This window comes from Camarhynchus parvulus, chromosome 17 (genome assembly GCF_901933205.1).
Source record: "Camarhynchus parvulus chromosome 17, STF_HiC, whole genome shotgun sequence".
Taxonomy (NCBI): Eukaryota; Metazoa; Chordata; class Aves; order Passeriformes; family Thraupidae; genus Camarhynchus; species Camarhynchus parvulus.
In genome coordinates, this window is record NC_044587.1 from 5,882,570 (window position 1) to 5,909,577 (window position 27,008).

Here is a 27,008-nt window from a genome sequence, read left to right on the forward strand (position 1 = left end):
CCTTCCCTGCCCGCTCCTCCCTTCCTGCCTCCCCTGCAGTCACTCATCGCTCGCTCGGCAGTTTCCTCCCCAGTGCTCTCCTCTGCTCCCTGCCCTGTTCCTCCCCAGTGCTCTCCTCTGCTCCTGCTGCTGTCCCTGCCCTCCCTCACGCTGTCCCCACAGCTCCTGCACTCCCCGTGGCTGCTCGCACCTGCCTGGCTGCTCAAGAGCCACCTCTGCACCCCGGTTTGGGGATGTCTGCCAGATGTGCACAACCAAAAACCTCTGGGTGCTGGCTCTAGAGGAAGGTGGCAGCCCTAAAGGAGGGTGGCAGCCCCATGGAAGAAGGTGGCAGCCCCAGAGGAGTGTGACGGCCGTGTGGGTGAGCCCCATTGCCAGCTCTGTGGGTGAGGCTCCCGCCCTGCAGACAGGACTCTGCCATGCCCACCTGGTGCTCAGCCCCTGTGGGGTGAGAGCCGGGTGGCATCGCTGCCAGCAGGAGCACTGCCCACCAGCCATTCTCTCTTTCTGGGGACATTGATGTGCTCCATGACAGTGTCACCATGGAGGACAATGTGGCCTGGACCCAGCAGGGGTCTGGTGTCCGTGTTTCCCGTTCCCAGGGGGCTGGTGGTTCCCACCACCAGGATGCTAGCAGTCACCTCTGCCACAGCTCGGTCCTTGGGTGCTGTCCACCCTGGGGACCAGGTTCGAACAGGCTGAGATCGATCTCTTTGTGCTGCACCTGAACACAGCCACGGCCGGGGGAGGAACTCAGGCTCCCCTCAACCAGACCCTGGAGTCCTCCTGCCTGGCCATGGCCTCCCTACATCACAGCCACAGCCGCAGGAGCAGAAGCTTTGTTTAACTCCTGACGTGTTTAAGCACACACGGGGCACACAGCAACGCGCTTTAGGGCCACCGGCACCGGGGACCGCTCGGTGCTCCCGGGCCACGAGGAGGGACAACATGGCGGTGGTCCCAAGGACTGCAACACCCACAAGGCCCCGCGCGGCGACTGGGCCACGTGACGGCGTCGCGGGTCACGTGGCGGAACGGGCGGGACGCGGTGCTGTGGCAACGGCGCGGCCGCCATGGCCAAGCAGTACGACATGGTCGAGTGTCCCTTCTGCGACGAGGTTTCCAAGTACGAGAAGCTCGCCAAGATCGGTCAGGGCACCTTCGGGTGAGTGCTTGCTGGTCCCGGCCCTCCCTGGCCCGGCGCGGCCCCGGCCTTCCCCGGCTTAGGCCTGCAGCCGCGGCCCAGCCCCGCGGCCCATCGGCGCCTGCCTCGGGTGCTCCGTGCTCGCGTGTCCTCTCCCCGGTCACCCTTCTGGCTTCAGAGAACCAGTCTGGCTCCTGGAGCCCCTTTTCCCCAGCCTGAGACCCCGCTCTGTCCCAGCTCTGGCAGAGCAGAGTTAACCTTGAAAACAATTAGGATGGGGACCTGTAACTTGGCTCCAAATGTGCAGCTTGGCTCCAGATGTGCAATTTTTTGCTCAAAATGTGCTACATTACTGAAAATCCTTATAAAGCTGCAAGAGCTCTGGGCTCTCCGTTGGTTCAGTGAGTCCTGAGGGCCTTTGGCCCTGGGGGAATGTGGCTGTATTGGCTCAGCAGAGAATTCTTTGTAAAATGCTTTAGTGTGTCTTTGCTTGGGCTTGTTCATTGTCGGGGGCACCTGGCTCCTTTCTCCTTGTACTGCTCATGGATTTTTTTCCTGTTTTTTTTACAGGGAAGTTTTCAAAGCCAAACATCGCCAGACAGGCAAGAAAGTAGCACTGAAGAAGGTGTTGATGGAAAATGAGAAGGAAGGGGTAAGTGTGGGGCACGGCTGGGTTGGACCTGTTGTCACCTGGGCTGCAAAGGCACGTGGCAGCAGCGAGGGGACTGGGCTGCACGGGATGGCTGCTGGGAAGTGACACTTCCTGTGTCTTTCTTCTCCTCTGGGACCCCCAGCACAGGGCTCCACGCTGGTTATGTTTGTGGAGGAGCTGGGTGATGTGTGAAGCACGTGCTCAGGGCTTGGGGAGAGAGTTAACAGCTTAAACAGCAAAGGCAGCAGGCAGAGAGGCTGTTCTACAGTCCAGGCTGGGCTGTACCATGTCCTGGTGTGAATGTAGGTGAGGAGAGGAGGGCAGGACCTGCCAAGCTGCCTGGTCACACCTCTCCTGTTCTCTGGCCTCCTGCACCTCCAACCTCCATTCTCTCTTTCTCTTTTCCAGTTTCCCATCACAGCCTTGCGAGAGATTAAAATCCTCCAGCTGCTCAAACATGAGAATGTGGTGAACCTCATAGAAATCTGCAGGACCAAAGGTACTTTGCAGGGTCTCCCGTGTGTTGATGATGGCTTTTCTGAGCCCTGCTGAGCAGGCTGGTGTCTTGTGCTGGGAGTGGGGTGGTCTAGCTGAGCATGGGCCTCTGTTCCTGCCTGGGACAGGTCACTTATCTTGGAGAAGAGTTTCTAAATGAGTCAGGACATTGCTGAAGCTCAGCTGGAAAAAGCTGTTGTAGTCCTGCCAGGATGTGCCTGTGCCATAGCAGTGAGTGCTGCCTGTGCTGGGAAACTCGCTTCTGAGAGGCTTTAAATGAACCAGCCCTGGGCAGACTTTGGAGCAGAGGCTCCTCAGCCTGGAGCTGCCTCTCTTGGTCGGCTTGTGATGGTTTCTGGCAGCTCTGAGCTGATGACACAGCACCAGCTGAGGCTCACTCAGCATCTCTTTCTTGGGTGATGTAACTGGGAGGGCTGGGACTCCACAGGAGCAGTTCTGAGCTGCTCTTCCACCTCCTCCCTCCCACCTGATGCCATGTGCCCCCACTGCTTCACAGGCTCAGCACTGGCCTGGCTCTGTTTACAGTGAAACTGCAACATAACATCTGCTAGAGTTTCTATATAATTCTCTTACATGGATTTGTACTGGAAAAATACTTTGGAAAGTGACAGTTGATGTTACAGCCTGCCCTTCCCTAGCCAGTCATGTCAGTGAAATAAAAACAAAACTGACCAGTATCTGGTGTTTTTTAAAAAGAGCAGTCTCTGAAGGGGCACTGTCTGGCCTAGAGATGGGAAATTCAAGATACTCCAGTACTCAGCTGTGTGTAGATTACTGTCTGAATAGGTATGAGCAAAAACACCAATGACAAGTTAATTTTTAATTCACTCTGTGATTAAAAGAGCTGTGATGATTGGGTGTCTGGCATACCAAAAGTAAATATTTTTGCAGACGTGTCATTTGTTCCCTTTTTATGTTTTGTTTGTATTCCAGTTTTCATCCAAATCTACCTTGACCTCAGTTTGCAGTAAAATAGAAATGTTTCATTTACTGTTCTCAAATGTGAGGCTTTTTTGTTTTTGCTTTGGAAAGGTGTGTTTGGGGCAGTGTCTTTGTGAGGAATGCAAACCCAGGGTAGCAGGCACCCTCCTGGCTGGGCAGCCCAGCAGTGTGCTTCTCTGGGGGTTAAGCTTTTCCACTTGGAGATGCTGATCAGCAGGTTTTGCTGATTATAACTGATGAAAATCAGCCTTTCTTTTTAATAACGTTTTATGTGGGTGCTCTAGGAACAAGATTGAAATTGATTCCTTCACTTAAAGTCTGCTGTCATTGGCTTCAAGTTGCACTTGGAGTTTTGTATCGCTTTGATCAAGATCAGTCCATTTTTGCAGATCCTGTTTGAGGTTGCAGGAAATCTCACTTTTTAATGTGAGATTAGACAGATTTTCTGTGTTTCTGCATTTCTCCTGTGGCTGCCTGTGGGTGCCTCCACTGTCAGTGGTGCTTGGCTGGCAGCCACAGCTTGCAGGGAGGAAACCCCACAACCCTTATGTGCCCAGAGCAGCACAAAGTGAAGCTTTCAAAGTTTGCCATGCCCTTTCCTTGCCTGTCTGATGACATTTGCTGCATCAATCCTCATCTCCTGTTCTTGTGTTGCTAGTTTTTGCTCAGTTCTTCTTTAAAAAGGACCTTGAGGCCTGCAGGCTGCCTGGCTCTCTGTGTTCCTGTGCCCTGAGATTCTGTGTAGGGGGTGTTGTGTGAGCTGCAGGGTGGTGGGAGGTAGGAGGAGCTGTGACCCAGGGAAGAGTCCCTCACTGGCAGCCTCTGTGTGCCTCTCCTGCAGCCTCCCCGTACAACCGGTGCAAGGGCAGCATCTACCTTGTGTTTGACTTCTGTGAGCACGACCTGGCTGGCCTTCTCAGCAACGCCCATGTCAAGTTCACGCTGTCAGAGATCAAGAAAGTTATGCAGATGCTCCTGAATGGACTTTACTACATCCACAGGAACAAGGTAATGACACAGACTCCTGCTGTGCTCAGAGGGTGTGATGGTGTTCACAGGGTCTGAGGATGAGGGAAGAGACTGACTCCATGTTTCAGAAGGCTTGATTTTTTATTTTATGATATATATTATATTAAAACTATACTAAAAGAATAGAAGAAAGGATTTCATCAGAAGGCTAGCAGGGAATAGAACAAGAATGGAATGAATAACAAAAGCTTGTGGCTCGGACAGAGAGTCCGAGCTAGCTGCCTGTGATTGGCCAGTAATTAGAAACAACCACATGAGACCAATCACAGATCCACCTGTTGCATTCCACAGCAGCAGATAACCATTGTTTACATTTTGTTCCTGAGGCCTCTCAGCTTCTCAGGAGGAAAAATCCTAAAGAAAAGATTTTTCAGAAAATATCATAGCTACAAGGGGTGGCTTTCCAAGGAGCAGGCAGACACCTGCTCCTTGTTCTTAGCACAGGCTGGAGGGAAATCCTTGTTTCCCACCTCTGCAGGCTGAGCATCGTGCTGGTGCAAGACACCCAAAGAGGGCACTTTATTCACTTAACTCTTCAATGTCTGTCCTTGTTCAGATCTTGCACCGAGACATGAAAGCAGCGAACGTGCTGATCACGCGGGATGGAGTCCTGAAGCTGGCGGACTTTGGGCTGGCTCGAGCTTTCAGCCTGGCCAAGAACAGCCAGCCAAACCGCTACACCAACCGCGTGGTGACCCTGTGGTACCGGCCCCCAGAGCTGCTCCTAGGTAGGAGGAGCCCTGGCTGGGCTCTGCCGGCCTCGTGGCCCTTCCCGGCCCTCTGTGAGGCTAACTGGGCATCTCCGTTTAGGGGAGCGCGACTACGGCCCCCCCATTGATCTCTGGGGTGCAGGCTGCATCATGGCAGAGATGTGGACCCGCAGCCCCATCATGCAGGGGAACACGGAGCAGCACCAGCTCACCCTCATCAGCCAGCTCTGCGGATCCATCACGCCAGAGGTGAGGGCTGTGCGGAGCAGGAGTGTGGGCAGAGTCTGGGACCAGGCACTCGGGCTTGTTCCCTGCTCTGTGTGCTGGCTGCTGTATGCTCCCAGCAGTGCAGTGTGCCTGCTGCTGGCAGGGAGGCTGGAGAATCTCTAGCCTGCCTTTTGGGGTTGTCTCTCAGACAAACACTCTCAATTTTCAGCATAAAGAAGGGTGAGGGTTTTTATTCTCAGGTGTTTTGCGCTGGTCACCTTGAAAAGCCTCTAGAATTCTGTCTTGTGATTGTGGCATCAGCTCAGCTCTGGTGTGAGCACCCGGCCCCTCCTCAGCTCCTCCTTCATCTGCAGCTCGTCCTGCCCTCTTGTGGAGCGAGCTGAGGGATCTCAGCCCAGACTGGGATCTGCGGGGTGTTGCGCTGGCAGCTGCAGAGTCCTCATCCTGCTGTCACAGTCATTATGTAAATACACTGAAGGCGCTTTCTTTGGCAAGTAGCTACCTGCTGTGGTTCTCCCAGATCGAGATAAGTGCTGGTGATTGCGGCAGGTTTGCTTTCTAAGGATAAAAGGTGCCACATCCAGGTGATTATTTAGCAATCACTTTTGTCAGTTGATCTTTCTGATGTGGTAGCTGGCTAGAACCACCTCTCTAGCAGCTCTTTCATGGGGGAACCAAAATCCTTGAGCATCATTTCCACACCAGGAAGACTGTCCTGAGTTATCCACGTGTCTCCAGGCCTTTAGTGCCTCTTTGTTGCTGTGAGAACAATGTCTGCCAGCTTGGAGGTTATAAAACAGAATTGTTATTTTGGTTTGCCTGAGGGTGTTTGAACCAAAAATGGCTTGTCCTTTCCATAACTTCTTGCCAACTCCACTTCCAGCAGTGCCAGAAATCCCAAATAAACCCCCTCCTACCCCACCCAGAGCTCATGTTCCCTTTCCCAGCCCTGCCTGGGTTATCCTAAGGAATAATCTCATAGGAATTTTTTTTTTCTGATGGACAGATCATTTTTAATTCCCTTCCAAAGCCATAGGAAATCCTTTCAGGGCATCAAGTTTTCAGGGCAATCTCCAAATGGGATAAAACCACTTGGAGAATTTAACAGAAAAAAATCAGTAATTCCATAAATAAAAATAAAGTTTAGGAATAAATTTTCCTTGACTAAAGCAAAACCTTGGAGCTGTAAGAGATGCCTGCCAGGAATTGTCATTATTTTTCCCTAATTAAAAGACATTCCAAAAAGGAGTCATTAAAGACCCATCAGCAGCAAGAAGCAGCTAAAAGAAAAAAACATGGTTTTTTGCAAAATAATCAAATTATACCCCATGGATGCTCCTCCTGGAAATGCCTCTTAGAGCAAAAAAGCTGGAAATCCTTTTCATTATTCTTTGGGATAATGTTGGAGCTGGATGCAGATGAGACATGATCCAGGGAAAGCAAAGGCACTGGATAACATTTATGAGGATTCAGGTGGTGACATTTATGAAGATTAGGGTGGTGGTAGGAGATTGTAGTTGGGTGGCACATTGTAGTTGGGTGGTAGTGGGAGGAGTAGGGCGATTTCTAAGTCGAGTAGGAGGAAGAGAATGGCTACTAGGAAGAAGCTGATTGAGAAGGGGAGTCGCGCAGATCTCAGGGGGCCGAATCCACATTCGTACGGGGATAGTTTTTATGAGTCAGGGGTTATTTGGGCGAGTCAGAAGTTTAGTGCAGTTAGGAGGATGCTTAGGGTCAGTGATAGTTCCCACTGCTGGAACTTCCATAATTTCTTGCCAACCCCTTTTCCTACCCTTTGCCAGGTGTGGCCAAACGTGGACAAGTATGAGCTGTACGAGAAGCTGGACCTGCCCAAGGGGCAGAAGCGGAAGGTGAAGGATCGCCTCAAGGCCTATGTCAAGGACCCCTATGCGCTCGACCTCATCGACAAGCTGCTGGTGCTGGACCCCGGCCAGCGCATCGACAGCGACGACGCCCTCAACCACGACTTCTTCTGGTCTGACCCCATGCCCTCAGACCTCAAGAACATGCTGTCCACCCACAACCAGTCCATGTTCGAGTACCTGGCCCCGCCACGCAGGAGGGGCGGGCACATGCCCCAGCAGCCGGCGAACCAGGGCAGGAACCCGGCGGCCACCAACCAGACTGAGTTCGACAGAGTGTTTTGACATCTGGCCGGGTCCTGGCTGGGCTTCCCCACGTTGAGTGGAGATGTCCTGGCAAGGTCTTTTTGTCTAGGAAAGGACTTTTTTCAAGGTGAATTGACTGATGGTGTTATCAGAGCTTGGCCATCTCCTTGGTCACCGCAGAGCTGCGTGGCTTGGGGAGGTCATACCTGTGAGCTCAACGTTGTTTCCCTCCAGTTTCCTGTCTCAGAACTTGTTTTTGCCCCCCAAAATTCTGTATTGGTTACATTAAACTTGCAGATCAATTGTTATGGATCTGGTGATGGAAAAAGTGTCTCCATCCATGCTGGGGCTCTTGGCAGATGGTACCGGGACTGGCAGGACTGGGAGTAGCTGCCCTGGACCAAACTGGGCCCTGCTTGGAGATGTCTCAGCTCTCTTGGTCTGTCATAGCTCCTGCATGGAGTATGCTGTGAGCACTGAAGCGTTGGTGAAGGATGAGGCAGGAGCTTCTGAGTCATCAGATGTCTTGGGGAAGGCAGAGCCACCCTAGACAGCATGACTAGCTCTCCCTGGAGACTGGGATCTAGCCTAAAAAAGGGCTTATTGGGCAAACCAGAGGTGGCTGGCAGAGCTGGATGCTCCATGTACCCAGGAGACCAGGATAGCTGGTTGCTGTGACAGCACATGGCGTCCATGCTTTCTTAATTGCAAACCATGACTGGGAGTCTCATTGGATACACCCAACGTGCTGCAGCCAAGCACTGCCCTGTGCCTCAGGTGAGACCTGCCCTCCTGCTGTCTGCAAGGATTTCAGGATAGTGTGGCAGGGCTGGTCACTGTGCTGGGAGCAGGGGGACACTCATGTTCCTTGCTCTCTCCTGGAGCTCTTTGCATTAGAGAATAAAACAAGACCACTGGCTCCTTTGGGTACAGTGACTAGGCTGACCCACTGGGATCACCTGTGCACACTTTATGTCAGAACTTGCCAGGATCAATTCATAGAGAGCAAGTGCTCCTCCACAGCTGCACAGTGTCCCATGGCTATCAGCTGTAGCCAGCTTTCTTCTTCCTGAGCCCCATAAATGCCAGGAGCCCAGGATTCAGGGTGTGCAGCTGGTGATAGCATTTTGCACTTGGTAGTTAACAATTACAACCAACAAAAGCCATTGGTAGTGTAAAGTCTCATGAGGAAGTGGTGCTGAGAGGGCCATTCTCAGGCTTGATGAAAGACATGTACAAGGTAACTCTGTCTTGGTTTGGGGCTCTGAAACAGTGCCTGCTGGGGGGGCTTTGTTTCTTTGGAAAAATAGTCGGTTATGAGTAATAAGGCAGTTGACTTGTGCCACTGTGGATAAACATGGTCCTGTCCCAAACAGCTGCTGTGACCCTCCTGTCGCTGTGCTGCCTAAACGGCGACAGCAGTGGGAGCCTGCAGGACAGCACCGGGCCTTCCCGAGGGCAGTGCGGGTCCGGGCAGCCTGAGATCCCCGTCCTGTTCCCGGGGAGCTGGGGGGGCTCAGCGCCATCAGCGCTGCCGTCCATTAACACACCGGCACCGCTGCTGCGGGCAGCCCCGCTGGCACCGGGCCGGGGCGGTGCTGCCGGCCAGGGGCTGCGGAGCTCCGGGAGGGCCTTGTGCCCCAGCTTGGGCGGTGGGGGCTGTAGGGCCATGTCCCTGTGCTGACATGACAGACGGGTCGTGCGTGATGCTACGTCCCGAGCGGGGCGGCCGGCCGGGACCCCGGTGTCCGTGCCGAGGTGTCCGGATGGCCACGGGGGCGGGGGCCGCGCTGCCCCTCGCAAAGATGGCGCTGCCCCCTCCCTCATGCGACGTGGCGCGCGCTGCCAGCTTCAAAGATGGCGGCGGTGGCGTCGGGGGGGCTGCGATGGCCCCGCCCCCTGCCCTGGGCGGCGCGCGCGGTGCGCGGGGGCGGGCGGCGCGCACGCGGCGGGGATGGTGGCGCGGGGGCTGCGCGCGCTGCGCGGGGCGCTGCGGGCCGGGCGGCGCCGCTTCAGCACGCGCCCCGCGCGCCCCCCGCCACCGACTACCAGGTACCGCGCGGGGCCGCGCGCCGGGCGGGCACGGGGCCGCGCCAGCGCTGGGGCTGCGGGGCCGCGCGGGGCGGCGACAACGCACTCTGTCCCCTCCTGACCCCCTCCGCCGCCCCCCGCGGCCCCCCGCCGTACCGGCTGCTGCTCGCCACCGGTCCCCGCTTTCTGCTCGGGTCACCCCGCAAAGCGCCGTGCCCCGTGGCAGCAGCGGGCGAGCCCGGCCTGCAGCGGTGATCGCGGCGTGTCCCGGCCGCACGCGGCTGCGCCGGATGCCGTGGGGATGGCGGCGGTGCCCGGCGTGGAGCGGTCCCGCTCGGCAGAGCTGAGCGCTCCCGGTGTCAGTGCTGCTGTCTGTCCGTTGTCTGGGTGGAGTGTCCTCACAATGGGGACACGGGTCCCCCCTGCAGCTCACGTCCCCTCGGCGTGGCTTTGGGGGCTCGGTGACAATGGTGACCTCTCAGGTGTGCCGTGCCGTGCCGGCGCAGCGTTGCTGCTTCATTAGCGCCGCTCATTAAACACCAGCCCTGGAGCGCTGCCCGCTCCGGCCGGCGGCGACCTTGTCCCGTGGGCAGCGCTGGGTGCCGGCCCGGCCCGTCCCGTGCCCCAACGCGGGGCCAAGGGGCACCTGGGGAGGGGCGGGTAACCCCTGCCCATAAGTAGCCTGGCCCCGTGACGGGATCTGGCGCTGCCGCTCGTCCCCGCGGCACTATGGCAGAGATGCTGCCGGCCGGGGTGACCGATGACACCGCCGAGGGGACTGAACCCGAAGGGGTGGGTCAGGGTGCAGCGGGCTGTGGGCAGAGTGGCCACAAGGCTGCTGTGTTGGGCTCTATCCCGACTGCCCTGGGCATCTTTCCAGGATGCAATCCGGATGCTCAACACCCTGCAGACCAATGCCAGCTACCTGGAGCAGGTGAAGCGGGAGCGCGGTGACCCCCAGGCCCAGCTGGAAGCCATGCAGGGCTTTTTGGAGAGGAGCGGACTGAAGGTGAAGGGCTGATCCCCGTCCTGTCCCCCCATCCTGGTAGCAGAGCCGCCATGCTTGGCTGCCCTGGGGGTCTCACAGGGTGGTTGAACTCTTACAGGTCGAGGACCTGGATCGACTGAACATCATCCACGTCACGGGGACGAAGGGCAAGGTGAGGCGGGCGGGCGGTGCTGCGGGGGGCTCAGGGGGCACTGCTGGTGTCTGTGGCTCTGTTTTTGCCCCTGCTCTGGAACAAGGGTTTAACACAGCTGTCTCCTCAGGGCTCAGCGTGCGCCTTCACTGAACGCATCCTCCGCAACTACGGGCTGAAGACAGGCTTTTACAGGTGGGCAGGGGGTCAGGAGGGTTTTGAAGGGCCAGTGGGGCTGTGCCTGACTTTTCTCCCTGCTCTGTACCCCCAGCTCCCCTCACCTGGTGCAGGTGCGTGAGCGGATCCGCATCAATGGGCAGCCCATCAGCAAGGACCTCTTCAACAAGTACTTCTGGCTGGTCTACAACCGCCTGGAGGAGACCAAGGTGGGGCAGCAGGGGTTGTGGCGGTGCTCCCTCCCTTGGGTCCCCCGCTCCCGGGGTCGTGTGCTCACCCTGCTCTGCCTGGCAGGACCCAGCACACGCCAGCATGCCAGCCTATTTCCGCTTCCTCACCATCATGGCCTTCCACGTCTTCCTGCAGGAGAAGGTCAGTGGTGGTGGCCTCCAGCTTGTGACAGGAATGTCAGGTTGGTGGGGACCTCAGGGAGGGGGGATTTGGGTCAGAATTTGTGTGGATCAGGCTGTCATGGCTGTAAATGGGATGCTGTGCCAGGTGGGTGATGCCCCCACAAATAGGGATGTGCTCAGGTGTGGGTTTGGAAGGGCTGGGGGCAGGGACCTGTCTCCACCCACATCCCTCAATCCATGGGGGCATTTCCTACTGGTGGCTCTGATGGCTCATGTTCCTGTGTCCCCAGGTGGACCTGGCAGTGGTGGAAGTTGGCATTGGCGGCACCTATGACTGCACCAACATCATCAGGTAGGAGCTGGCAGGGCTGAGCCTGTCCCCAGGGCCTGATGTCCCACAGTATAGGGGGGAACAGCCGGGACACTGCCATGCTGCATTCCCATCCCAGGGCACCAGTGGTGTGTGGGGTCTCCTCCCTGGGCATCGACCACACCAGCATCCTGGGGGACACCATGGAGAAGATCGCCTGGCAGAAGGGGGGCATTTTTAAGGTAGGGAGATCTGGTCTTCTGTCTCCTCTTGTGTTTTCGGGGTGTGTTCCCCCACGTCCCTGAGCACCCCCACGTCCCTGAGCACCCCCATGTCCCTGAGCACCCCCATGTCCTCCCCAGCCCGGGGTGCCGGCGTTCACCGTGGCGCAGCCGGAGCGGCCACTGGAGGTGCTGAGGGAGCGAGCCCAGGAGCGCAAGGTGAGCTGTGGTGGGGATGTGGATTGGGGGGTACCCCATCCCATGGCGGGGGGCTCAGCCTGCTCTCCCCACAGTGTCCCCTCTACCTCTGCCCAGAGCTGGATGACTTTGAGGAGGGCAGCCAGGTGCTGGAGCTGGGGCTGGCGGGTGCCCACCAGCGCTCCAACGCCGCCCTGGCCTTACAGCTGGCACGGACGTGGCTGCAGCGCCGCAGCTGCCAGGGTAAGGCAGGGGATGGGGATGGGGGCCAGAGCCCACCAGGGCTCCTGAGGGCTCACTGGGATGCGTGTCCTGCACAGGTCTTGGGGAGCTGAAGGAGATGCCACCAAGCACCGAGCTGCTGGGGGGGCCAGTGCCACTGGCACCCGCCTTCCAACTGACTGATGCCATGATCCAAGGTGCAGTATGGCCATGCCAGGACCACCCCTCACAGGGCGTAGCGGGGCCATGCTGGACCCCAGCCCGTGCCATGTGTGCTGGAGGGCACAGCCCCACACTGGATCCCCACGGGGTGCCGGTGCTGGGGAGGGCATGGGGGTCCCAGCCATGCCCTGTGCTCCCCCAGGCCTGCGGGACACAGAGTGGCTGGGCCGGACCCAGGTGCTGTCCCACGGCCCTGTGACCTGGTACCTGGATGGAGCTCACACCACCAGCAGCATCCAGGCCTGCGTGCGCTGGTTCCGCCAGGCTGCCCTCAGCCAGGACAAGCCCCATGAGTAAGGAGAGGGTGGAGAGGGGGGCACACCTCGTGGGGGTGTGCTAGTGGTGGTGCTGCAGGTCCCCTGGGGCACGGGCCACTTGCCCTTTCTCCCTGCAGTGGTTCTGAGGTGCGTGTGCTGCTCTTCAATGCCACAGGCGACCGGGACACGGCGGCGCTGCTCAAGCTGCTGGTGGTGAGGTTTGGGGGGCACCGGGGGGTCACTGTGCCCGCGTGCCTGGGTTCTCTGCCGGTTCTGGGACCTGCTTTGCCGTGGGTGAAGGGAGCCACGAGGTGGAGCTGGCAGCCTGTCTGTCTGTCCACCCATCCTGCTGTCCCGGGGTGTATCCCACCTCAACTGCCCCTGCAGGGGTCTCACAGTGCTGGGTGTGGGGAAGGGACTTGGATCATCCCCTGTAACCCCGCTGGTGTGGGACAGCCCCAGTGGAAATCCCATGGGTGGGTCCTGAGGGTTCCCACAGTGCTGCTCCCTCCTGTTTCTGCAGCCCTGTCACTTTGACTACGCTGTCTTCTGCCCCAACTTCACGGAGGTGTCAGTGGCCAACAATGCAGGTGAGTGCTGAGGAGACAAGATCTCCCCCAGCTTTCCTTTCTGATCCCTCCCAGCTCCCCCTGCAATCCCTGACTGCTGCCTCCATCCCTCCCAGACCAGCAGAACTTCAACGTGACGCTGGAGAACGCCCTGACCCGCTGCCTGGAGAACCAGCGGACGTGGACGAGGCTCCTGGAGGAGAAAGTGGGGCAGGACCCCTGGCTCCCATCCCCGCTGCGGGTGGGGGGGCTGCTGCAGCCGGCCCCCCCCCGGGGCTCCCTGCTGCTGGTGCCCGCAGCCCCCCGGCCCCTCAATTCCCCGGCGCTGGTGTTCCCGTGCCTGGCGCAGGCGCTGCGGTGGGTGGCACAGGGCCGGGACCCCCAGCTGGCCGCCCCCACGGCCTCGGGGGCTCACCCCCACCCCGCGGCCAGCAGCGGGGCCGTGCTGCTGCGGGAGGCGGCGGCCGTGCGGGTCCTGGTCACCGGCAGCCTGCACCTGGTGGGAGGAGCGCTGCGGCTGCTCGAGCCCACCCTGTCCCAGTGACGGGGCACCTCTGTTTACATGAAGCACCAGTTTAGCCCCCAGTGATGCTCAGAGGTATCTGGAGGGGGATGTGGGGCTCCCCCACCCCATCCTGGCTTGGCTGTTTTCACCCCAGTGCCTTCTGCCTGTGCCCTTCCCGGGACACTGTCCATGGGGGGATGCTCCTGGTCTCCATCCCCGCCCTAGTGAGACTGACTGGGGGGACCCCCAGGGTTTGGGGGGCTGCCCCAGGCTGTGATGAGCTCCAGTGCCTGGTAGGTGGGAGCCTCAAGCTGTGGCAAGGCTCAGCGTCAGGGTGCAATTAATTTAACATAGGGAAGGTTTTTATTATTATTGATAAGAGTTTGTAACTTGGACGGGGAGCTGGGGGGAGTGGTGGGTTCTGCCCATCGTCCTGTGGGAGGGCAGCAGCCTTGCACCATCCTCCACAAATAAACCTCTTGCTGCTCCCACTGCTGCCTGCTGCCTTCCTGGGGGGACGCAGGAGGGGCACGGGGGTCACCCCAAGTGCTGGGGCATGTCCAGGGGGCACCCGCTTCTTCTTCCCCCCCCATTTGATGGGGAGCCTCGTGGGAGGTTTTGGCAATAGCTGCTCTTTCTGCCTCCCCACTGCAGCGGGGGAGCCCAGGGGGGTTGCAGGGTGCCCCCCCCCCGGTGTGGGCTGCCCTCAGGGGGCCAAAGCATTCACTGAATGAGTAATGGAGGCCCCCTCTGGGCTCGGCCTGAGATTTGGGGCGAAAAATCAGCTTAATGGCGCTGTGCTGGCTCCCCGAGTCCGTTGGCCGGGGGCTGTGCGGGCTCGGGGGGGCCCGGGGGCGTCAGGCCATGCTGCTGGTGGAGCAGGGGGTGCTCTGGGTGCTGCCAATGCTGTGGTTGGTGCTGCTGCTCTCCGAGGCTGGCGCCGTGCTGGAAACCGGCTGCAGTTTGGAGATGGGACCTGGCTCACACCGCCCGCCACGGGGAACACCAAGGGGAAACCACACTCAGGGCCAACAGTGGTGGCCTTGGCTCAGCCCCGGGGACCCTCCAGCCCTCGTGGATCACTCCCCAGCTGACCCCAGAGCCCCTGGGATGGAGATGAGCATGGGGCATGAGGAGAAGGAGGGAGGGCAGATGGCAGAGGGGACCCTGAGGAGCTGTAGACGACTGAGGAGCAGGGTTATTCCCCTCTAGCACTGTACACACGAGGGCAATGGAGCAGCCTGGTCTCTGGCTCACTGGGGGACTTTGGCCAGGAGGGAAAAATGGGCAACCCAGTAAGGGACACACACGGGGCCCCCCCATCCCACCACGGGGGTCCCCAGGGTGCTGGATACTCACGGGTGTGCGAGTAGATGTACCAGAGCATGGCAGTGAGGAGCGCCCCGATGAGGAAGGCGCCGAAGGTGATGCCCAGGACAGCGCCCAGCCCCAGCCCACGGTCTGTGGGAGGATGAGGCTGTCAGCACTGCCACACTGGGAGAGTCCCTCTCCCATTCCCATCCTGACCACCTCCCCTGCCCTGAACTCACAGTTGAGCGGCCGCCAGGCATCCTTCACTCTCACCTCCAGCACCTTCTCGAAGATGGTGTCATTCTGTGGATGTGGAGGTTGGGGTGAGAGGGGGAATCCAGGGAATGCTGCTCCTGGATGGGCTCCATCACCCAATGGTGTGGGACAAACCCCATCAGGCTGCAATGGGGACCAGCCTGGCGGCATCCCATGGTGGGGAGGGGGTTACACTGACCTGCAAGCCAGCCTTGCACCGGAGGAATGCAGAGAAGGGGATGTGCCCGCCCTCAGGAATGCTGTAGGTGAAGCGGAAGCGCCAGACCTTCCTGCCGTGGCTGCTGGGGGGCCCCTCCAGCACAGCCACCCCTGCTCCCCGTGCCTCCCCACCCTGCACCAGCAGCACCGGCTCCCGCTCGGAGGCCACCAGCCAGCACTCCTTGAGCTGCAGGTCGGCTGGGTGATCCATCCACCGCATGGACGCCTGCACGGGGTGGGAACGGGGCACGCCGTCAGGGTCACTGCCCCAGGCAGGGCTGACTGCCCCAGCCCGGGCTCTGGACAGTGGCAGTACCTGCACAAAGGCCTCCTTGTTGATCTCCAGCTCCGTCTGCGGTGCTTTGAAGTCAGCGGTGGGGAAAAGGCGCAGGAAGAGCTCCCGTGGGATCTCGCACTGGAAACCCACCTGCAAGAGGGGGCAGCACTCAGGGGACACCCAGCACCTGTCGGAACCCAGGACATTCCTCTGGCTGCCCTGGATGGCTCCAGACCCTTGCAAGGGGCTCAGAGACCTTGGCACAGAGTCAAAAACACCTGTGCCTTCGATTTTAACCCATGGAAACAATTACCAACTTTGTGTGAGGAGTTACAAGCCACAAGACTTTGAGTAGAATGATAGTGAATTTGTCACAGGGTGAAAAAGTAGAATTTTTGGGTTTTTAGAATGGGGATTCAAGAGGCAATATGGAAGAATCTGGGTGTGTCCTGTCTTCTTCTTCTTCTTGTCCTCCCTCTTCTGCTGTGATGGTGGCACTTTTGGATAGGTTTAGAGTAGAGACAGACTGTCTAACATAGGTGATAGGTATTGGAAAATCATTGTAAATAAAGTACACGTAGTTTCTAGTATAAAAAACTAACATCACCCCAAGGACAGGCAGTGCGCCTCAACCTGACCTTCTGGACAGATCTCAGCAGGTCCGAAAAAGAATGTGATAGATAAGAGAAAATAAACAACCTTGAAAACCAGAACTGAGGAATGTCAACTTCTTTGGTCGCGGGGCTGGGCAAAAAGACTCTTTAATACCTCGGGAGCCATTCCAGCAACACAAACCCCGAGAAGTACCCAGCTGGCAGTGCCATCTGCACCTTCTCCCACCCCTGGACATGCTGGGAAACCTGGCTCTTACCCGCACGCTCCGGAGCACGGCATCCTTGGCCAGGCTGAGGATGAGCTGAGAGAAGGCAGAAGGATGGGTCAGTCAAGTGGTACCCATGGATGGGATGGGATAATGGGATAATGGGATAATGGGATGGGATAATGGGACGGGACGGGACGGGATGGGATGGGAGGGTCCCACCCTGGGAGGGTCCCACCCACACACTCCATCTCAGCCCTGGGCTGCAGTATGATGTTTCCAGCCATGCAAAAGCAAGGAGGTCCCGGTGGAGAAGCCCTCCCTCCCCTTCATGGGCCATCAGTGGGGCTGGAGGCAACACCCCCCGCCAGCCCCGCTCTCACCTCATTGTTGGCATAGCCCCTGCCCTCCAGTGAGGTGCCACAGTGGCTGAGGGGGCTTTTCAACATGAAGTGGGTGGCATTTTTCTCTGCCTGGCAGCGGATGTCCCTCAGGGTGATGTTCACCACGTCCTTGATGGGCTGGGAGGAATGCACACCGTGGTCACCCACTGACTGGGGACAGCCCTGTGCCACCCACCCCAAGCACCCAGAGGAAAATGAAACTTCTGAGTGGTTTTGGTGGACATTGGCACCCCTCTCCACCCCTCTCACCTCCAGGTAGGACCTGATGATGACAATCTCCATGGTTTCATCTGTGCACTTCCAGGGCTTGAGTGTGCGCAGCACCTGGTGGGGCAGGTCTGGGGGCTGTGTGATGTCCATGGGCGTGGTGCTCACAGGCGTCTCGGCCGCCTCTGCAGGACAGGGAGATGGGGGCGCTGAGTGGGAGTGCTGGAACCCCCATCCCACCCAGCCCTGGGCTGCTGGGGGCCTCACCATGCTCATGAATCTGCAGGCTGATGTGGGTGCTGGCAGGGAGGGCAGAGTAGGAGGCAATGACACTGTAGTTCTTCTCAAAGGCTTCAGCGATGAGGCCCTGCTCTGTGTCAGGCAGGGGATTCCCAGGGATCAGCATGGAGAAAAGGGGCATCTTGTAACTCCCAGAGACCTGCAGTGAGGGGGAAAGGGGGAACACAGAGGGGCTAAGTGGAGACAGGGACAGCTGGGGGTGCACGAGGCAGGGTCCATCCCAGTAATGAGGGCTTGCAGCAAGGGGGCTGCCACTTGCCCATGTCTGATGTCTCCAGGTGCCCTCCTGCCACCTTGCCCATGACACCAGCATCTCCTGGGCACCTGGCAGACCCCTCGGTGGGGGTGGTGGGGAAAACATGTTCCTCTCAGCATACCAGTAACTGGATGTTGCACTCTGCGGAGAGGAACCAGGTGAAGTTGGCCTTGCTCTGCAGGATGAGGATCTGGTTGCCAGCAGAATTCTGAGAACAGCTCAGAGACAGGTTCACCCCTGTGATGGAGGAGCTGCAAAACCACAAGACCCCCATTCTCAGCATTCCATACCAACCGGTCCCACATCCAGCTCGGCATGTGGGGCTCTGCCTTTGGGAAGCCCAGCACCTTCCCAAGCATCTCCAAGCATGTTCCCATGCCTGTCCCACCCCTGGGGTCCCACTGTGGTACCTGGGCTCCGACTGCAAATGGATGATGTGGGCGGCCCTGGTGCTCTGGGCATCACTGCGTGAGCAGCTCTTCACCCCGTGGAAGAAGACCTCAGCCTCAAGGTGCAGAATGGCATTGAAGTTCTCCTGGGGAGTGCACTCTGGAGGGCTGTGGGCATCTGTGTAGGCGGCAGGGTGATCAATACTGGGCTCAGTGTGGGGAGATGCTCAGGGCCAGGGGCATCAGTGCCCATGGCATCTCCCAGGGAAGGTACTTTGGCCCAGGAGGTTGTCACCCTTCTGGAACAGGAAGACCATTCCTGCCCACTCCAGCCCCCAGTGCTACCCCCAACCCCACGCACCTTCCCCCAGGTGGAGCTGGAGCCTGCGGGGGTCCTGCAGCTCGCTGTAGGATGTGATGCCCCCATAGGTAGCCAGAGCCCAGGCCAGCAGCTGCTCCTCGCTGGAGACGATAGGTGGCTCAGGGTTTGGTACTCTGATGGTGCTGTCTGGGATGAGGTGGGCGTCCTGTGGGCCAAGTGACAGCCTAAGCCGGGGTGAGGAGCAAGGTGCATCCCTCCCTTGCACAGGCTGGCACGGGGAAAGCAAAGAAAACCTTTCCCCTCCGTGTGCAGGATACAAATGTGAACCTAAACCAGGTGAGTGTCCCTGGAGCCTGGGCTGGGGATCACCCCGGATAAGTGGGGGTTTTTGGGGCCGTGAGCTGGGAGCAGCGAGAGTGGCCGGTGGCACAGGGAGGGCTCAGCCCACTTTATTATTAGCCACAAACAAAGCAGGAGGTTTATTTTGCTAACAAAGCACCCGACCCCGGCTCAGCTCGCTGGAGCCAAACCCCATCCCTGACCTTCCTCCCGCCGGCCGGAGGAAATGGGAGCTTTTTCCAGCCCTGTGCGTCATTCCCTGCCTGGCCAGCGCAGCGCTCAGCGCCGCCAGCAACGCTCGGGAGCGTCCCCTCCTCCCTGGGCCACCCAAGCATCGTGGCTGGGGATCAGAGGGACCAGTCTCCGCCAGTGACCCCCTCAAACATCCCCAGGGGTGGCCCGGGCCCTGCTGCCCCCGGGATTGCTCCCGTTGTGGGGCCGTGGCACTCACGCTGCGGATGATCAGGTTTGAGCACGGGGAGGTGATGGTGGCAAAGCAGCGGCTGCAGAGGAGGATCAGCACTGCTGGCCGGCTGCAGGCATCGGCTCCTGGGGTGACTGTCACCGTCAGAGGGACAAGAGAGACCTGGGGGGGAAGAGGAGAGTGTCACCGCTGTGGCCACCAAGCCCCAGCTGCTGTCACCTTCCCGGCTGCCCCTTGGAGCCAGAGGGAGCCGGGAGAGCCCTGAGGCTGGCCCTGAGATGAGCCATGGCTGCGTTTAGGGGCAGGGATGCCACGTGTGCACCTACACGGGCAGGGCAAACACGCCCTGGCTCCCCCAAGCAAGGGACCAGCGGGATGCCCACCTGGAGGATGGTGTTATCCCCACCCTGGTGCCCAGGACACCCCACACAGTGGGGTCTAGGCACCCCCTTCTTAGGGACGAGGGCATCCCTGAACTAGAGGCTAAGAAATCTCTGCACTGGGTGTGAGAGTGTCACCCCACTGGGGGCTGGGGTATCCCACCCTGAGGACTGGAGCATTCCCACCCCGGGCACCAGAGCATCCTCACTGTAGGGACTGGGCTATTTCCCACTGAAGGCTGGAGAATCCCCACCCTGGGCACTGGGACATCCCCCTGCAGGTTTCCCAGCCCCGTCCCAGCGCTGTGCAGCCGCTCCAGGCTCAGGTGTGCCCGTGCTGCAGTGCAGGGATGCCTGGGCTCAGAGGTGGCACACACCATTCCTCGTGGCTAGCACTGCCTGCTTGCCTCTAGCCGGAAATCCGGATGGGGAAGTCAAAACTCCAGGCGCTAAGTTTGGCAACTGCTGCCTGAAAAACGGCTCGCAAAGTTCCGAGCAGAGGGAGAGGAGAGGGCAGGGAAAGCCAGCCGGGGACCGGGCGGGTGGAGGCTGTTCCAGCGCCGTGCACAGGGCTAGCCGGGCATCCCGGCCTGGCCATGGCCCCGTGGCAAGCGTGGGTGGCCAGGGACCCCGGGTGGCCCCGAGTGTCGGGGAGGAGCTGGCGGCTGTTTTTCCTGCCGCGTGTTTTGTGGCGCTCCATTGTTTGGCTGCGCGAGTGGCGGGAGCCTCGGCGCTCCCCGCCGCCGCCTTTCGGGTTATTTTTTTTCTTTTTCTTCTCCTTTTTTTTTTTTTTTCATCGTGGGGATCTGCTTATAGAAAGCAGCTTCCAGTAATTCTTCTATAAGTGGAGCCGTGTCCCTGCCCTGCTTCCCCCGTGCGCCGCGGGGCTCAGCGCCGCAGCCGTGACATCAGTGCGTGTCCCCTGTCGCCGCTGGTGACAACCCTGGGGTACCCCCGGCCCTGGCACTCGTCCAGGGTGCCAAGGCCAGGTTACACCGGGCTGGGCCAGAGGGGTCCTTGCGGAACCGACCCTCCCCAGCGCCTCGTGGTGTGGCTCCCCCTCTGCTCCAAAAGCAGAACTGGGAGAGCTGGGAGGTGGCAGGGAGGGGGGAGTGTGGCGCCAGGGCTGGGCCAAAATCGGGTGCTGGGCCCCAGCCAGCGTGAGGGAAGCCTGTCTGTCCTGCAGAGCTGCCATGCAAACCCGTGAGCTGGTGCAAACCCACCCAACAGTGCCAGCCAGTGCCAGCGCCAGCCCTGACATCACCCTTGCCCCAAAGCACCCTCAGTGTGGTTATCACCCCTCAGCAGGGCCATGCCAACTTTGGCAGACAGGTTTCTGCTCGCTTGAACACCTTAAAATGATGTGCCTCCTTCATCCCTTCACTCTTTCCTCCTCCATCCCTCCCTTCATCCCTCCTTCCATCTCTTCCTCCATTCTACCTTCTGTCCCTTCCTCCCTTCCACTTTCCATCCATCCCTCCCTCCCCACTGTGGTCACCACTGGGTACCCATGGCTCTGCCCAGCTCCTGAGCCAGAGCCAGGCCACCTTCCCAGAGAAATGGAGCGTCCTGAGGTGTCCAGCACAGGAATATCTGCCTTGGCATCGTGGGCTATTAGAGAATTTGCCTCTAAAGTCTTTACATTCCCCTCAGGGGCAGAGATGCCCAAGGCCATGCTTGGAGGAGAAGCTTGGACAAGGCGCCATGGAGGAGGTTAATCCACTGCTCCTTAGTTAGAGGAAGGTTTTCACAGCTGGAACACGCTGTGCTGAGGGCAGTGACAGGATGGCAGTGCTGTGGTGACAGCGTGAAGGACAGTGTAAGAAGTTCTGCGGGGATGCTCTGGGACCCCTCTTGCTCACCTTGGACCACTTGACGCTGAGCACATGGACTTCATGGTCGGTGCCCATGGAGCTGTTGCTGACACAGCCCCGGGGCACCGTGCTGGTGGCATAGGAGAGGGTGATGGGTGGCTCCGCTGTCACCGGCTGCAGGTCACAGCCCTCGGCTCTCCCGGAGTCTGGGTGGAAAACAAGAGACCGTCAGTCCCCGCCGCACGGATGTGGGGTGACACAGCGCAGGACACGGTGCAGGAGGGGGCTGAATCGCTGCCGGCGCCGGCACTGCCCCCTCAGCCTCAGCCCCCAGCCCGGCGTCAGCGCGGCCCCTCCGGGACCAGCGGCTACGTGTCTGCCACCGCCAGCCCCTCCGCAGCCCCGCTAATGACCCTCGGATCCGGGCTGGAAAAATCCACTGTCCCCGCTCGGCACTGCCCGTGCCAGAACTCGCACCCAGCCGCCCCCAAGGCCGGGGCGGGGGCGGAAGCCCCCCCGCATTCCCCGGCCGCAGGAAAGTGGGAAGCGCAGGTATGGAAATGGCTGTAAAGCTCATCCTCCCGGCCGCTGAGGCGTGAGCTCTGCCCCATCCCAAAGCCCCCGGCGGCGTGCGGCGAGCGGGGCCGGCCGGCGGCTGCCAAGGGAAATCCTGAGCGCAAACAGCCATTTGAAGGCCTGATCCTGTAAATCCCCACGTGCCTCGACAGTTTCCTCTCTGCCTCAGGCAGCCCTGCTGTGGCCGGGCTGTCCTTAACTTGGCCCCGAGGAGCCGTCTGCCTCCATGGGTGCTCCCTTCCAGGGGGCTGGGAAGGACAGACTCCCATGGTCACAGCTGGGCTTTCTATGGGGAGACAGCGCCTGGGATGCTGTGTTTCCTTTGGAGGTGGCCACTGAGTTCTATCCCTTCCCACTCCAACTTTTCCCATCCCTGGTGGCTCCAGCCAATGCACCGGGAGGTGGCTGGACCAAACTCCAGTCCACCCAGCCACCCCTATCAGGACTGGGGCTAGAGGGTGTTACGTCACAGACATCTTTTATGAAAAATTCTTTCCTTAAGATTTGTCCTCCTAAGAAGCTGAGAAGCCTCAAGAACAAAATGTAAACAATGGTTATCTGCTGCTGTGGAATGCAACAGGTAAATCTTTGATTGGCCCATGTTGGTTGTTTCTAATTAATGGCCAATCATGGTCAGCTAGCTCAGACTTTCTGTCCGAGCCACAAGCTTTTGTTATCATTCCTTCTTTTTCTATTCTTAGCTAGCCTTCTGATGAAATCCTTCCTTCTATTCTTTTAGTATAGTTTTAATATAATATATATCACAAAATAATAAATCAAGCCTTCTGAAACATGGAGTCAGATCCTCGTCTCTTCCCTCATCCTAAGACCCCTGTGAACACGGTCACAGTGTGATGCTCCAGGTCGCTGAGTTTTTGGGATGCAGCACCCTGCAAAAGGCCATTCCGTCCCATCACGGTGTCCCTGACCCGCGTCTCACCGCTGGGGTGGCCCGGTGGCGGCGGCGGGGTCACGGCACAGACCCCCGGTGACGCCGCCGCGGGCCCACCAATTGTCCGGTGCTTCCTCCGCCCCGCGCGGCCGCAGCATCGGGAGGAAGATAAACAGCCGCTTATCTGGGCGCCGCAGGCTGCATCCCTCTTCCCTTCCACTCCTGCCCCGACGGCACCGGGCACGGCCCCGGCGCTGCCGGGCACAGCACGGGCAGCCCGAGGCTCCCCGGGCAGCAGCATCCCGCTGGGAGGGCAGGCAGGGCCGGGGGCCGCGGCCGGGATCGCCCCCGGCAGGGCAGGGATGCCGGCGGAGGGGATGGTGCCAGGCGGGCACTGTCTGTCCCTGGGGAAGGCTCCAGCATTATGTCAGGATCAGATAAGGGGGCTCAGCTGGGCCGCCGGGGCGATCAGATAAGGGCGCTGTTATTTTTGTACTCCAGGAAAGGGAAAAAAAAATAAAAGGAAGAAAGAAAGAAAATCCACTTCATGTTTTTCCAACCCGCATTCTCCCTTGCTTTGGTGCTGCTGAGATCAAGGAGCAGGGATGGTCCCACTGTGGTTCCCCCGGGGGTCAGGGGCTGGGAGGCAAATTCTTGGGGTTTTGGGAGCAGAGAGCAAAGCTGGGGTGTGGGGTGCAGGGCAAGGGTGGCTCTGGCAGTGCAGGATGCCCATGGGATGGGCAGCACCACTTTGGCATCCTTGCATCTGCCAGTGTTGCCTTGGTACTTGTGTAATGAGCTGATCCAGAACAGGAATGAGGATGGATCCTGCACTGAGAGGGAATTGGCATCCTCTGAGCCACCACTGGCTGTTGGACCATGCTGAGGTGGCACTGGGGGGCAGGTGATGGGGTAGGTGGGTCCAGGCTTCGAGCCTGACACAAACCACATCATTCCTGCCACTCTCTAAGTCAGACAGGTGCCAAGAAGCCTCTCCTCAGAGATGGGAGGGGTGACCCAGCACCATGCTCACCCCACGGGGAGCCCTGCTGGCCCCTGTCAAGGGGGGCACAAAGTCCCCCCCTCTGGAATCTGGCTGTGTCTGTGAGACACCCTGACACTGCACCCCCCAAGAGCACCCCAGTCCCACAGCACTGCACCCACCATGGACACCCCAGTCCCATGGCACTGTGCCCACTGCTATGGGGCACTCAGTTCCATGGCACTGTGGGGTCCCAGCCCAAGAGGTTCCTGTGAGGAAGAAGCAGGAACTGGTCAGGATGTGGTGAGTGGCACAGGTAGGCAGGATGGGGACCACGTGTCCCAGGTACGCAGGGCATGGAGCATGTAGCACAGACACTCAGGATGGCACAGCTACACAGGACAGTGACAACATGGCACAGTCATACAGGATGGAGTCCATGTAGCACAGCTGCATCCCTTAGGGGTGATATGGCCAGAGGAGATGGTCTGTTTGTATGGCAGTGACACAGGGACCATACACACACATACAATAGGGACTGTACAGCTCCATTACAGAGCACAGGGACTGTGTGCCACAGCTACATTGGATGGGGATCATACAGCACAGATAAATAGGACAGGGACCATAGAAACACACATTCAGGGTGGGGACCATATGGCACAGCTGTGTAGGACTCAGTCCATACAGCACAGCCCTGTCAGGGCATGTGTGGCACAGCCATATGGGGTGGAGACTGTTGGGGATGAATATAAAGGTCATGGACACATGGCAGTGCTACATAGGACACAGGTGACATTGCACAGCTGTGTAGGATGAAGACCAAATGGCACAGCTGTGTGGTATAGGGACTGTACATCACAGACAGGGAGATCAAGGCCTCTGTGGCACACCAACACAGGATGTGGAGCATGTGGCACGGTTATAGGATGGGGACTGTACAAGAAAGCGACAGAGGACACAGACCTTACTGCACTTCTACATAGCACAGGGACACCATGGCACTGCCCTAGGGCAGGGACTGTGGCACAGCTATAGGATGGGCACCCAGCCTCACAGGACACAGGACTTACTGTGCATCTACAAGGATGGAAACTGTATGGCACAACTACAGGGGACATGGCCCCCATGGCACAGCCTCACTGCACAGGGAATGTCTGGCACAGCCACCAGACAGGGCTGTGATATAAGACAGTGGGCACCAAGCTTGGCAGCGGGGCCACCCCAGCACCACCCATGAGCAGTGACCCCGAGGTGACCAGGAGGGACCAACCCAGCCGGGACACAGTGCTGCTGGCCCCAGCCTCTCTGGGCGGCTGCTGCCTCCCCAGCTCCCTTCCCCCTCGCCACAGGCGATGTCCCTGAGTCCCCCAGCTCCCTGTCCCCCGGCTCCCTGTCCCTCAGCTTCATCAGCACCGGGGTCCCTCCCTGAAATCCCCCTGTGGCTTTGCAGGGATCTCGGGGTGGCTCCGACTGCTCCAGAGGCATCCAAGCCCCCAGCTCCCATTTGAGACTTTCAGGGTTTTTCTCACCCCCAGCTCCATCGCCACATTCCATATGAGGTTTTAAGCTTTTTTTCGTACTTCTTTCCAGCTCCAGTCCCACATCCCATGTGAGGACTTAAGGGTTTTCTCCCATTTCTCATCCCCATCTCCTGGTCAACCCCTCCATACTCTGAGGTGATGGGGACCAAAGCCACCCCAGCCCCCCCGTGTGCCACCGTCTAGGTCAGGACTCAGCCACGGCACCTTCAACACCTCCCACGCCCTGTGACGCAGCCGGGATTTCGGGGGTCCCAGGGAGCGGCAGGGCTGCGCTCTGTTCCGGGAATCGGGGTGGCTTCGTCCCTTCCCACATGGACGCTGCTCCCCAAAACCTCCTCTCCCGGGGGGTTCCCGAGGGTGACAATCTCTGCCTGTGCGGGCACAGCCGGGACCCCTTTGGCCCCCGATCCGGTGGTCCCGCTGCCGCGGCTGTCCCGTCCCGTCCCGGGGCTCCCGTCCCGCTGTCCCACCCCGCGGCTCTCACCCCCGGGCTCCGGTTGCCCGGTGCCTCCCGTCCCCACTCACCCGGGCGGCCGAGCAGCGCCAGGAGCAGCGGCAGGAGCGGGACGGAGCGGGGGCCCATGTCCGCCTGCGGCCGCTCCCCGGGAGCCAGCGCCGAGTGCGGGCGGCGGCAGCGGCAGGAAACCGACTCCCTTCGGAGGAGGGTCCGCGGCGGAGGAAATGCCGCTGGCGGCGCTGGGGCCGGGCCGGCGGGGCCGGGGGGGCGGAGAGGATGGACCCCCCCTCCCCCGGAGGCGCCGTGCCTCAGTTTACCTGCAGCGCCGTGCGGGGCTGCGCCTCCGGAGGGGCAGGGGGAGCGCGCTGGTACCCGGGCCAGGTGCCCCCAGGCCTTCCCAGGGCTGGCGCTAGTGAATGGAGGGCTGGACACAGGGACTCTGGTGGGGTGCACCCACCCAAATTATTCCCGAGCTGCCGGCAGTGATGGGCATGGGGAGCTGCCAGACCCAGGCCATGGGGAAGGAAGGGGCTGCCCCCGGCATTCAGCCCCCCTGCTCCCAGCCAGCGCCCTGGCCGGGCCACATGGCTCAGGCTGGGGGCTGCCCCGTGGATGCCCAGGCTGGCGGGCTCAGGCTGCTGCCTGCCTTGTCTGTACCCCTGGCCAGGGCGCAGCTGGGGCTGCCCGGACACCCCCACCTGCCAGGTGGGCTGGGGGTCAGGAGATCCCCTGGGACAAGGGGGCCTGGGTGAGGGAGTCACGGGCAAGGGGGTCACAGCTGGGCACGGCCGAAGGGGCACCAGAGACCCCCTTGTGCACTCCTGCCCCGTTCCTCCCCACACCGCTGCTGGCCGAGCTGAGAGCCCTCACACAGCTGTCAGTGGGGCTGGGACCCTCACGCCGGGGATGGGCGCAGGTCCCCGCGGGTGGGGTCGATTCATGGTTCACGGGCATGGGGACAGAATGGAAACGCGCCAGAGAAGTCAGGGACGCCTGTCCTCAACAGCCAGGATGTCCCCGGAGATGTCTGCGACCCGGGGTGAGCAGCAGCCATGTCCCATGACAGAGCACTGCCATCTCCTGGGGACCGCGGGGACGGGTGCTCACACGGGGATGGGGACTGGGATGGGGACTGGGACCCGGTACGGGATCCTCTGGGGCCCTCACACCCCTCTCCCCGTGGTGACACCACAGGACAACGACCAAGAGACCCTTGGTGATGGACAGTGGGATGGTGGCAGCCACAGTGTGACAGAAGGAGGGTGGCCGTGGCTGTGGGGTGGCCA

General features: G+C 59.8%; 3 protein-coding genes across 6 annotated transcripts; 2 read left to right on the forward strand and 1 right to left on the reverse strand.

Annotated features, from left to right (window-relative positions):
* The first annotated feature begins 1,034 nt into the window (after positions 1-1,034).
* CDK9 (cyclin dependent kinase 9) lies at positions 1,035-7,662 on the forward strand. The gene is made up of 7 exons (XM_030961384.1): positions 1,035-1,165; positions 1,715-1,796; positions 2,205-2,295; positions 4,096-4,262; positions 4,840-5,011; positions 5,094-5,242; positions 7,024-7,662. The coding sequence occupies exons 1-7, from the start codon at positions 1,074-1,076 to the stop codon at positions 7,387-7,389; spliced, it is 1,119 nt and encodes a 372-aa protein (XP_030817244.1). The 5' UTR covers positions 1,035-1,073; the 3' UTR covers positions 7,390-7,662.
* An 872-nt stretch (positions 7,663-8,534) lies between these two features.
* On the forward strand, positions 8,535-14,045 carry FPGS (folylpolyglutamate synthase). 3 transcript variants are annotated; one of them, XM_030961633.1, is made up of 15 exons: positions 8,535-8,590; positions 10,262-10,390; positions 10,488-10,541; positions 10,651-10,715; positions 10,792-10,906; positions 10,992-11,069; positions 11,341-11,402; positions 11,500-11,602; positions 11,723-11,800; positions 11,875-12,022; positions 12,100-12,198; positions 12,366-12,516; positions 12,618-12,693; positions 13,004-13,070; positions 13,166-14,045. In XM_030961633.1, exons 1-15 carry the CDS (start codon positions 8,573-8,575, stop codon positions 13,591-13,593), a joined length of 1,671 nt encoding a protein of 556 aa, XP_030817493.1. In that variant the 5' UTR covers positions 8,535-8,572; the 3' UTR covers positions 13,594-14,045. The 3 variants fall into 3 exon arrangements, with proteins under 3 accessions (XP_030817493.1, XP_030817494.1, XP_030817492.1); XM_030961634.1 differs by lacking the exon at positions 8,535-8,590 and adding an exon at positions 9,345-9,402; XM_030961632.1 differs by lacking the exon at positions 8,535-8,590 and adding an exon at positions 9,533-10,173.
* Positions 13,910-25,955, reverse strand: ENG (endoglin). Of its 2 annotated transcripts, none has more exons than XM_030961630.1 (15): positions 25,791-25,955; positions 21,320-21,477; positions 19,105-19,239; positions 18,354-18,519; positions 18,014-18,170; positions 17,725-17,854; positions 17,315-17,486; positions 17,090-17,232; positions 16,820-16,957; positions 16,488-16,532; positions 15,656-15,766; positions 15,320-15,565; positions 15,105-15,168; positions 14,914-15,015; positions 13,910-14,510 (listed from the first exon to the last, which is right to left on the reverse strand). In XM_030961630.1, the coding sequence occupies exons 1-15, from the start codon at positions 25,846-25,848 to the stop codon at positions 14,341-14,343; spliced, it is 1,995 nt and encodes a 664-aa protein (XP_030817490.1). In that variant the 5' UTR covers positions 25,849-25,955; the 3' UTR covers positions 13,910-14,340. The 2 variants fall into 2 exon arrangements, with proteins under 2 accessions (XP_030817490.1, XP_030817491.1); XM_030961631.1 differs by having other exon boundaries at positions 13,910-14,530; positions 25,791-25,954.
* Between the last annotated feature and the right edge of the window lie 1,053 nt (positions 25,956-27,008).